The 12,791-nt window shown below is 33.4% G+C and overlaps 1 protein-coding gene across 1 annotated transcript in view; it reads right to left on the bottom strand.

Moving 5' to 3' along the window:
• The window catches only part of ARHGAP15 (Rho GTPase activating protein 15), a 565,257-nt gene that overhangs the window by 464,534 nt on the left and 87,932 nt on the right, over positions 1-12,791 (bottom strand). The window contains exon 5 of the mRNA XM_069473002.1: positions 11,345-11,434. Within this exon, the coding sequence (XP_069329103.1) occupies positions 11,345-11,434 (90 nt within the window). The remainder of the gene's footprint in view (positions 1-11,344; positions 11,435-12,791) is intronic.

Genomic DNA, 12,791 nt, shown 5'->3' on the forward strand with positions numbered 1-12,791 from the left:
TACTGTCTGCTGTGGATATTTTCTGGTTCTACAGAATATGAAACCTGAAAGAGCCTTCTTGACACTCTGACACATGGACAGCCTGAAACTGAAGAAGATCTAAAGATGTTATCCCCTCCCCGAGGCAACCATGAACCAAAGGGGTCAGAAGCTTATGAACAAATGCTTCATCCTGCCAATCCTTAGGTGCAAAATTCAGGCAAGCATCCCAGCCACCCTGTGACCAACTCAATAATGGCCTTTTTCTTCCTTCTGTTTCACTCTTGCTAGTCCTTAATATTTACTTTCTGCAGATCACCTCACAAACAAACTAGTTGCAACACAATTTCTGGTCTCAAACTTTGCTTTCTGGGGAAATTGGCCTAAGCCAAGGGCATATATGACAAAACTATTTGCTTAAAGAGATTTGAAACTAGCTTCTATGAAAGAAAAGGATCATTCCTCCACTGAGATACAGCTGTCACTGTCATAAAATTTACCATAAACAAATACACCATCAAATGCCCCGCTATAAAATGTAACATGCAGCAATTACATACTAACGGATTTAAGGTGACATCATTCATTACAGTATATGAATGATCCTCCTGACTAAATGGGAATTTAGTGTTAAGTAGCTGTAAAAGCTGCCAAAGAGCAAATGTTATTGAAATAAACATTAGCAACTTATGACTAAAACCTGGGGCATCCTGACCATAGCTACAGGGTTTACTATCTCTATTATGGAGCCATTAGGAACCACCATAAGGTTGCATCCAAGTCTATTAGGAGAATAATTTACTTGAAATTTTATACTTACAGATGAAAGAGACAGGGACATAATCATTATTGATTTTACTTTCTTTGCAAGGTTTTATTGTTGTTCATATCCTCTTCCTAAATGTGGGTGGAATAGAGATGAGAGGAGGGGTGGGAAATTGAGCCATCATCTCAGAGAAGATGAGCAATGTTCTTCCATGAGCCAAATTATGTTTTGAAGAAGGAAATGTTTAAAGTGGGAAAAGTAGCTAATAACAAAGACAATGTCAACTATGTATTTACAAAGTGAAAACCTTACCCAAGAATTTTCAAATAAAACTCAAAAGTCTTACTTAAAAAATAAGCATTTCCAAGTTTTCTTGTAAAGAATCATTCATTCAGTATTATAATTCTCCAGATTTAGTGCAATGGCTCTTTGTTATCTGACTTTTACTAAACCATAGATGGTTTAATAACATAGGGAAATAGTCACTAGAAACTGAATATTAACTATTAAATATCATCACTGAGAATTCAGAATAAAACTTCAACTTCCCTCCTGGGGCAATTTTAATTCATTATCTCTTATAATCTTCAAAGACTTGTGATCTATTTAAACAGCCATTTTAAGGGTCAGGATTTTCACTACATACAATGAGACAGTCTACAATGATTAGAAACTTAAAGCATACTAACATTGCAAAGATAACCTAATTAATTTTGATTAAGAATGAGTTAATGCACCGATGCTTTAGAAGCATCAAAATCTCATTTTAACTTTTTTATTTTCAAGAAAAGTACAATGTGAACTGAATAGTATTTGTCATTTAATTTGTAAATTCACAAAGAAAGATTATTTTATAGGTTCCCGAGTCATTAACAATTAAGCAGATTACAAATGACTGGGAAGAAATCTTGAGTTTTATGAAGCTCTATACATTTTTTCTTTTTTGACATTGTGAATTGTATTATTTCCAAAGTCAAACTCAGTGAGTGATAACTTAAAAAATTCATGCTTGGATCCAAATGAGGGGATTATAGAATCTCATATATATTCTTATTTAAGCCAAATAACATAGCTTTAGATTCAAGAAATCTTCCTAATATTTGAGTACATACTTATTTATTTGCCAACAGAAAAGAGTGTCAATAAAATTCATCAGTCAGCAACAGCCAAGAGTAACTTCCTCAAATTAGCCATGCAAAATACACTTTCCCATTTAGGACAAAAGATATTCAAGTATTTCATTGCCTCTCCGGAATCCTCCACTCTTCCACCAGAGAGGGAGAAAGGATTGCCATCAGATGAATGACATCTAGGACCAGCGGATGTTTGCATTTATATTTTGCCACATAAAGCTTTTTGAATACCTCCCAAGAGCACCCAGTCAAATCAAATCCGCGAAATCAATGCTGAAACGCCAACTAGCCACCAGATGGCAGCAATGCTTTTATGAATAATGCAGCATTCTGTGCAGTCCATCTAAGATTTCCTATGTTAATTATAGAACAATCCTTACTTTAGTAAAAGAACAAATGTATTTGTAATGAAGCCAGCCCATTTTTTTTATATCTCTAAGTTATATTTTGTGGGGTCCATTTGTTTGTTGAGTAGTTGGGGCCCCCCAAAATATTTATTTTCCTACGCGTTAAACATTACGTTGCTGTTGAATTACATTTTGATACTGTGGTAGAAAATGCCTGTGGCTTGAAACAAATATTTTCCTTCCTGATGGACAAATAACATCTGCGGTTGTAAATGTTTCAGTATAGCTGTCAAAAGAGAAGGGTTTCACGTAATTTTCTGCCACCATCTTCACTGCATCCTGCACGTGGAAAGAGTGTATTCATAAGCTCCCTTTCCATGAACTGATTTCAAATCTATCATAGATCTCAAATACCAGAAGCTGGTCTCTTACTTGATCAAGGGTGTGGGAATTTTGAAAATGAAGCATCGCTTAAATTCAACTTCCGAAAGAGAAAAAAACAAAACGATCAAGGTCTTTCTAAGTTACTTGGGAAGGGAGTTCTCACTATTGGTGTTTCTTTCCGTTTTGGAGCAATTTCAGCAATTTGTTAATTTTGACACTGTAAAATTTGTGGTTTGTACATGTTCACCCAGGAAGTGAGACTGGTGGGATTTCTCCCAGTGCTGGAAATGAAATGTCAGGTAAATTGGTGAGGTAGAGGTCAAGAATATATTAAGAATAGCTCTCTGCTAAAAAGAAATGCATCGGAACCCTCCATGTGAATGTCCCTCCCTTGATCAAGTCACCTCATACCGCTCTGTTATCTGAAAAGAATTCAGACAACTTCCTTCCTGATTTTTCCCCAAGATCAGCCATCTCATTTCATTGTTTCACTTTGGCCATCCCTCAACATCCTGTTTTGTTAAGATAAAAGAGCAGCCTCCTCCCCTCTTCAAATACCAAGAATCCTTAACTGCCCTGCAGTGTTTTATATCCTTGCTTTTGAATATTTATTTTCTACTAAATTTTTAGTAATATGTTTAACTCATATATTGAAAGACTATGCATGGATTCCACAAGTGGCTTCTCCAGTTCTGCAAGAGTGCTGGCATTTTCCTTTCATCTTAAACTTTTTTTTTTTCCTTGTGTTCATTTCAAGCCTTTGTTTATGGATGCTTGCTTTGTTATTTGCTTGTACTGCTTTAAACATTGCTCTGAGGTTTCAGAGTTTTGCTCACCACTGCCCAGATTTTCCCCCTGCTCAGTGGCTTGTGGCGTATAAACACTGTGAATATATATGTATTTTTCTCTTGACTTCAGATCCAGCCTCATTACCTTATGTTTCTAAAAACTGAATAGCATCAGCTATTTATCTGCCAGTGATCCCGTGCTATCCAAAAGCACTCAATTTTATTTCACCCTGCGTCCTCCTTATGGACAAGCTGTAAAATGTGGTACCATTTGCTGGCCCCATCTATTATGTACCAGCTTTAGGGATTAAATTGTTCCTCTTTCTGGAATAGGCCTGTTTGCTATTAAAAAAATCATACACAGCATGAAATAAACATGGCTACTCTCTTTAAAAAATATAAAATAAGAATTTTGAAACAGATACGAAAAAGGAATTTCTTGGTTTCAATATTATCTAGCCAGCATCAATGTAATATTTTCTGTACTTTATGCAAGATGAAAGTCACAAATGGAAAAACTGTAACACTTGTTGATTTTACCTTGACCCTCCTGAAATCCCTCAGTGGCAGTGGTATCTTTTGCTCAGGTTGGTGTGCATGGCCTGAAGTCCCAGGTTTGATCCCCACCGGGCTTGGTTAGCCTCACTCTGGTCATGTGGGCACAGGGAAAATGCACTGCCAGCCACAGGATCCCACGGGTGGCACAGCCACCATCACGCGGGCTCCACCAAAACATCAAGAAACAGATTATTCCATGAGACGAGGTGATGCACAGCATGATGTCAATAAACAAAGAATGGCATGTTGCACTTAGCCTGGTGTCAGACTAAAACCCAGAACATATTCCAAATGCACAACCCATATCTTTGAGCACTCGTTGCCAGCTATTCCAGAAGGCAATGTGAGGTGAGCTAACCAGTGAACTAAATTCTTTAGGTCACATATATCTATTCTGAAGAAGCCAATTTTTTTCTTTCATTTTTAATTTGATTTATTTTATCTTATTTTGGAAACTGAAATCTTGGTTCCCTTGACTAATTTGGGACCAACATGTACTAATATGATGAATGCCAATCTCTACTGTCATCCAATTGCATTCTGCTTTGATGAAAGTTCAAAGAGAAATGAACTTCGCAGTAGCATGGCGTTATGCCCCATAGTAGTTAGTAGAATACTGAAGGTATGCAGATGAGCACAATATCCTTGATCCTTCACAGAATCACCCAGGCAACATAAAATTGGTATTGTTTTCCCTAACAACATATTTCTTATATATTGTTATATATTTTAATTACCAATGTCCAGATTATATCATGCTTATTAAAAAAGAGTTTTATTATTTCTCAAAAATCAAACCTGCCATAAGACAGTGGTTCCCAAGTCACATGATCTGAACCAATAGGCATGTCCTTCTTTTGGGGGCTGTGTACTTCCCATCCAGCTTCTTGTTTCTGTTTCTTTTCTTACCAGTCAAAACTGACATGGCCTATCTTTCTCACCTAGTTTCTTACAATCACTTTTATTTCCTGTCTCTAGGCTTTCTCCTTTGCAGTCAATCTTTCTATACCCCTGGCAAAGCTTCTATTATAAAATTGTACCCCTCTCTTCACGCAAAATCTATGCCATCTCACTCTCAAAAGTGAAGCCCAAATCGTAAAAACAATCATGTCTCTTTCCAGAGAAAAAGTATTGGCCTGATATCTCTGTAGGAGAATATTAATAAAAAGTGTCACCATTGTCTCTCATTTGGGGGCACGGTTGCTGCACTTGTCTCTAGGTCACCTTTTGCAAATTCCTGTTAATAGTTTGGTAGGACTTTCAGGGTAATGCTTTTCTTTAAGTCTTAACTTGGATATGTGTCATTGGTTAATTAACATATTGATTAGATATTACATCCACGACACTTTTCTTAGAAGAGAATATTAAAATAATATAAGTAAGATTTGAGGACATATGTTTTTAGTTACACAATGAATGAAAGATTTTCTCATAGTGTATTAAATCTTAGTCTATTGATAAGTTCAGAAGGCCGTAGAAAGAACTAGAGCAGAGATTCTGAGTTGCACCTCACAGGTATGTGCCTCCCTCATCCAGATTCTTCTAAAATCCCCATCTGGGAATGTCCTTCAAAATGTTGTGAGATAATGTGGTTAGTAGATGAATAATGATACCTTGTTGTATTTATACTAAAATCGCTCCTTTGTAGTTGCTTTCAAATACACCAAATACAGGATTGCTTCATTTTCTGATTAATACACGTGGGAGGCAGGTGAGGGAAGGACTGCTGTCTCTCATTTCCTTGGTGTGACTGCACGTGGAAGGAGGGATCCCGCCATGGGTTCTTTATAAAGTTACAACTGACGTAGCCCAAACTGCAACACACATCCCCAGACTTTCCTAAAGGATGGTTGAATATCTAATAGGTAGATAAAATGATTGGGGTCAAACTATAAAGCAAAAAAATAACTGTATTAGACATTAATGCTTCTTTTGCTCTGGTTTATTTTTAATGTCATGTCTTTTAAGATACTTTGAGTAATTCTCTAAAGTGAAACCAGCTTTACTCAAAATCTAATGTATGTATGAATATGAGGAATCATCCTTTTGCATTTAGCCTAACTACAAGCATTGAAAAATGAAAGAGAAAATTGGTAAAAGCTCAGATTTATTTTAAACCACCACTTTTAACACAAGTAAATGGAAAAAAGCAAAATACCAGTAGTTTTCCTTTTGGTTTAAAAGGACATTTTCCAAGATGCTATTAAATTATCTTTGCATTAATAAACTTAAGTAGTACTTAAGCATTTTAAGCTAAGACATATTCAGATCAGGGAGAACAATCAAATTATGCTTGAATGTAATGCATATCCATGGAAAATATTACATGAAAATGCTTAATATACATTACAGTCAGAAGACTCCATCCAAAGTCAGAAAAGTAATGTGAGTAACGATAAATCTATTTCGAGGTTTACTTTACTTTTAGAGACAGGACCTGTCCCCTGAGATATATTTTTTATATATTGAAAAAGAATCTCAAATCCAGGAAATTTGACCATGATATTTGTTGAGGTTATAAATTGGTGGTAGGGGGAGGTGAATAGACTTTCATCTTCTTGAGTCATTTAATATTTTCTGCCTTTCAAGCAGGCAATTGATATATTCTTAATCAGCCACAATTCATTAATTGGTAGAATTAGTCTTCTTAAAGCATGTAATGTATAGGAGAGCCCAAGGCACATCTTAAACATTATATTTTAAAGGAAACTCAGGAAAATTGAGGCTTAGTCACTATCTGACTATGAGAAAAGGTAATCTTTAGAGTAGAAATTATTTAATTATTTTAAATGAATAATTATCTACTGTCTTATAGCTTGTAATGAAAAGGACACAGGAAATAGATAGTTACCTTATTCTTTACTCTCTGTTTACATTCTGGAAATTTTAGAGTAAAGGGTCTATATTGTGGACATAATTTTGTAAAATTTTTTGTAAAAGTGATTTTTTTGTCTTTTGCTTTTTACTGAAGAAATACAACTCTAGCCTTAGAAATAACAATTCATTGAACTGAAAAGTGTCCAGTCCTCCAGTTTAGTAAGTAGAAGGCAGTATGGGATGTAGTTTCTGTCTTTATATTTGCTTTGAGGAGACAAAACTAATTTACATGACAGAATATTTAAGTAAAGAATATTTAAGTACTAAATTAAACGGCATGGAATTAATTATAATGCTTTGGGACTCTCATATATTTAATAACAGGGGTAAAGGGAGGATGGCCTGCAGCCTTGGGCCACATGTGGCCTTCTGGATCCTTAAGTGCAGCCCCTCGACTGAATCCAGATTTTACAGAACATTTTGTTCTGCGAAGTTTTGATTCGGTCGAGGGGCCGTACCTGGGGATCCAGAAGGCCACGTGTTGCCACACCTGAGGCCGTAGGTTCCCTACCCCTCCAAAATATTTAACCAGAGAGCCTTATGTTCAAAGGAAGAAAGCAAATCTAAGTGAAAAATTTCCTTCAATGTTGAAGCAAGAAGATATTAAAAGCTAAATAAAATTGTTCTAAATAATTAATTATTATTTTGCAGCCATTTTCTTAGTTGAACTTCCTATTGAAAGATTGTAAATGCCTCATATACCCAGCCAGGAAAGAGAAGACGGTGACGGGAACAGCACTGGTGTTATGGATGCTGCCTGACAATACTGCCATCCTTTAACATGGTTTTATTTAGTTATTACAACTATCTCTCTGTAAATGACATTTAGGATTATTTAAGATTATGTTGTAATCCTTTTAATCCTTAGTGCTTTAAATTTCAAGCTAAACACCAAAGAGCAAACTAGCACTTAGCAGGAATGTTTAAAACATGTGATTTGAACATAAATCTTTTTATTCACTCTTTTCCTGATGAAGACTTAGTGTTGCTCTTAAGTTTAACTAAGAAAACTCATACCGCAGTTCATTACAAATCACTCAATTGCTAAATGTTTTCTAAAGCTACATCCAACTTGTGAGGGTCCTTGGCAATTATCATAAATGTAGAATTGAACAAAAGTTAGCAGCATTGGACATTTACTGATTTAACTTAGAATTTGCATGACCTTTTGTAAACACTAAATATATTTCTACGTTCGTGGGCTGTGTATGTGGAAATGCTCACTCTGTTTCCTAAGGTCAAGCTATTAGATGTGTGTGTATATACACATGTACATTATTATATATGTACATATACATGTATATTAACGTATTATGACATTCATATATGCTTATAGAAGTTAATTCTTTTAATATATTATTTTATTATTAAGAAGTACCAATTAAGACAAAGATTGTTCTACTATAAAATAAGCAGATCTTCTAGAACTCAGCAAATGATCATTATTTTGATTTACTGAAAGTTGTTGAACACCAAAACTTAATAATTAATGTAACCATTATGTTAACATGTACCAATCAAATAAGATTGAATCCACATCAATAGTTTGATAAGCTTTTAACTATGAAGGAAACTTGGCTTTTAAAACAAAGAGAAAATGAACAACCCAAATGTTCAAATAGCATATACAAACAAATGAAATCCTTCCATTTTTTTTTTGTGTCACAAATGTGTTCTTCTGAGACTTTCAAGCATATCTTAGGCACACGCAATTTTTGTTTGTTTTTCTATTCATTTTAAGTTCGATTTCTCTGCAGACGTTGTAATTATGTGGCATATAGTTGCTAATCCATCAACTTTTTAAAGACAGTTTTCAAATTTTAAATTATTTCTAATTTTGCTCTTCTTTGATTTTTCTTGAACCAAAATTCTCAATAGTCATTTGCTATCTGTAATCTATAATTCATAGACTGAGATTGAACACCAAGCCTAATTCAAACTTGGAATTCTAAAGCTATTTCTGATGTCACATATCAGCTGAAGCTATGATGGTCTTTTTCAGTCAGGAAGGAACACTTCATTATTCTGTAGGTAATGAAACCCCTGCTCACACACGCTCAAACATCCAACAATGCCTTAATACCATGTTTTTGAGATATAATCATGTTTATTCTGATCATTTGAGAGTTAGACCAGCTAATGTATCTAATCAAATATTGATGCAAGTCATCTAGATTTAGCTCTCCGGCAAATCCTTCCCAATGCTTTTTCGTTAACAGAACTATAAAAGCTATTTATATTGTTCCTCTCAAAAGGCATACTCTCATAGTCTGTATCTATGGATATGTATTAGTAAATTTTACCAAAGCTCACGTGTGTAGGTGATGAAAAGAGTTCAGCATGCAAGAAAACCAAGCGATTCAACCCCCCCCAAAAAAGAAGCAGAAAATGAAACTTGAATCTTTCTTTAGCTTTGTTATTCACAATATCCTTACAATCACCTCTTGTTTCTCTAAACTAAAGGGTACAATGCAAAAAGATAAACCATATATAAGAACAGTGTGGCCCATGAGCTGCTCAGTTACATTACAAACAAAACTAGTTGGCAAGATTTTCATCTCCACAAAGCTACCAAAAGTGAGAATACTTTTTAAGATCTTTGGAAGTACCTATACTCAGAAATATAAAAGTCAAGTAGAAAATTGCAACAGGAGGTGGTCAGTCATGTTCAGAAAAGGATAGGATGATACCATAAATATATGTGGTTGAAATATATATCTATGCATATTATAGGTATGTAAAATTATACATAAATATTTTTATTTAATTATTTTTCTTCAATATTTGCAGCCCTGTATTCATCATACATAGTTGACCGTCATCCTCATCTGTGATCTAATTTAACTCTTCATAAGGTTTACAGAAAGAACTGAAAAAGACTGGCTTAGCCCATCTCCAAGAGTTTCTATTGTCCAAGAATCATGTCTGTGTCAAATTTCAATGTCTTTCTTTTACAACTTTGGTGACTAGGATGCTAAATCCTCAGTACATAATAAGGCTCCACCACCAATCTTGCCTGATCTGGTCCAGGGTTACTTATGTTGATCATCTAGATTGTCATAGAGGCTGGGATTATAATCTCTAGATTTTGTTATTTATGGCAGAATAATAAAAAGAGCAAAAAATTGAGGAAAAGGATATATCACTGATCTACAGTTCCTCACTTTAAAGCAAAATTTGGTTTTCCTTCTTGATTCTGTAAAGCCACATTCTAATCACTTTTGGCTTTTGACCATTGATGTCTGGACAAGTTGTGTTTGATTTTCTTTTCTTTCTTTTATCTTTCTCTCCCTTCCTTCTTTCCTTTCTTCCTCCTTCCTCCCTCTCTTCCTCCCCTCTCTTTCTTTTTAAATTTTACTTTTAATTGACACATAATAATTGTATATATTCTCCCACCTTCTTTTTTGATAAAAACAATTTCTATATCTAAATAGATTAAAACTAGAACCAGAAAAATAATTTATTCCAGAATATGTTAAAAATGTTTTTGTTTTGTTTTTATAATCTGAATGTGCCCAAATTATTTGAATATATCTTAAGTAGCATCTGGAAAATACAGCTCAAATTGGAAACCAACTTTTCTCCCCCCAGTGAGAGTGTAGATAGGAAATGTCAGCTACGTAGGCTTCTATAAGACCTAATATATTAATTTCAGCACAGCATTTAAGAATAGAAGAATTGGCTTTGCTTTAAAGACCAAATACTCTTAGAAGACATTTAATTAAAAAATTTAAAAAAATTATCATAAACTGGCACCCCTGGCCAATAAATGATATAAATTCTAAAATATACCTATAAAATTATTGGTTATTTAGGAAATATAAAAGTAAGTGAAATTTCATATAAAAATAGGAAAAGATCAATCTCCATGACCTAAAATTATCAATTGCCACAGAAATCATGCTAAAGTACATTATTTTGGTAACATGATGTATTTTCCAATTTCTTCTCTTTCATGGATTTCATCTGGTTCTTTCTATTCAATGGTATATGACTGTCATTATTAATCACAATCGTAAGTTATTTTTTCCAAAAATTAAAGTATGCAATACAAAAAGTTTCATTTTTTATAGCTGTTCAGCCCTATCCATCGCCATAAGTTACAATGGTGAATATAATTAATGACTGGAAGGCAGGAGTGTCCATGAATAAAAATAGCTTATTATTAGTGACTCTTAATTTGCATATATCTGAAAATTCTATATTAAATCTATTTGTCAAGCATTCTATGTTTGAACCCCAAACACAATCAAATACATTGCAAAATTCAATGACTTTTTGTGTAAAGCTAATCAACACACAACAGATATTTTGTGTTTAGATAGCAACCAGTCACCAGGGAAAAACAACAAAACAAACCAAAGATTCAACAAGTCAGTTTTTCATAATGACCTTCAGAAAACTATTTCTTGCACGTGAACACATCAAAAGAAGGTAGTCTTATTTTGATTACCCAGGAGAGCTCTCATTTAGAGGAAATAGGAATAAATTGAATATATGTAACATTCTCACCTGAAAGACATTCTTTCTGCTTGATTTTTCCGTGGTCCATTCAATATGTGCTCCATATAAATCCACACTTTCTGGCTTGTGACCAGTTTTCTGTAAACAAAAATGAAATAAGAATAAAAAGCATACAACACTGGAGATGCATGTCAGAGAAAATAAGATTTTTTTTGAGTTAGTAACTATACATATTTATGGTATAAAGTCTTTTCCCACCGTGCAAACATTATTTGTAGGAATTTTCATTTAAGACTTTATAATTTTAACTATCTAAAATTAGAAGTCTATTTTCAAAATTATTTCATTAATTGTAGATAATGGGATAAATTAATATTTAAACTGTTGATATTTTGAAATGCTGTTTTTAGTAATTCTAAAAAAAAATAGAAGTTTTTAAATCTGGTACTCAATGATACGGAATTTTGCTATTCAATCACTAATGTAACATAAAAGCATTTTAAATTATTAACTTATTAAACTTAAATGTGAAAGAAAAAATTGATAAATCATAATGTAATGCAAAAAACTGTAGCAGAGTTTAAGCTTTGTGACTTTAGAAAAGTTACTTAAAATCTGGCTACATACATCATCTAGAAAATTGAACAGGTGGATTAATTAATCTCAAAGTCCCCTAGTAGGTTGTGTTTCATATGTTAACAAATTCAGTAAATATTTATGGTGTCAACTATGCCTTTTATAGATTCACATTTTAGATTTTAAGACTAAACACATAAGTATATGTATAATTTTATTTAATCAATTTAATTTAGACCAAATGGATTATAACGTATGCTTCCTTTTACATAATTACAGGGTACATGTTCATTAAAAGTTGTTTTTATTTTGATAATTCATAATAATCAATTAATAGGAATATCACTTTTGCTGATTCATATTTTCAGTTAATTCAAGTGAACCACACTTATATAACTTTATATTTTCATAACTCCATTATTAAGCAAAAAGTTTACCAGTTTGGAAAATTACTGTTTTTTCAAGAAGTTTCTCTATAAATTAATTATCTAGATTTCTCTATAAGTAAATTCAGTCCTTTTCTCAAGTCATTGTCTGTAGAATACTTTAAAATTTCAATACGGATGGCTTATGATATTTTTAGACAATGCTTTTAACATGAACTTTAGGATAAAACATGAAATCATGAAAGAATGGTAAAAGTATTAAAAGAAATTATGTGTCCACATTTGTTGCCTCATAACTATTTTGTCTAATTCTATTAGCTTAGTAGAAACAGACTATTTGTCAGAAGCCAAAAATCTGGATTTTTTAATGATAAATTGTGATTTTTTTTTTTTGAAAACTGAATAATTTTTGTTCAAAACATTGTATAAGCCAAGTATAACTTTCCTGTAAGATAAATTCAACTGGCAAGATAGAAGCTGCTAGCACACCTACCTTTCCCTTGTTATTTAGTAGTAACTTCACAAGAAACCCA

This window comes from Eulemur rufifrons, chromosome 1 (genome assembly GCF_041146395.1).
Source record: "Eulemur rufifrons isolate Redbay chromosome 1, OSU_ERuf_1, whole genome shotgun sequence".
Lineage (NCBI taxonomy): Eukaryota > Metazoa > Chordata > Mammalia > Primates > Lemuridae > Eulemur > Eulemur rufifrons.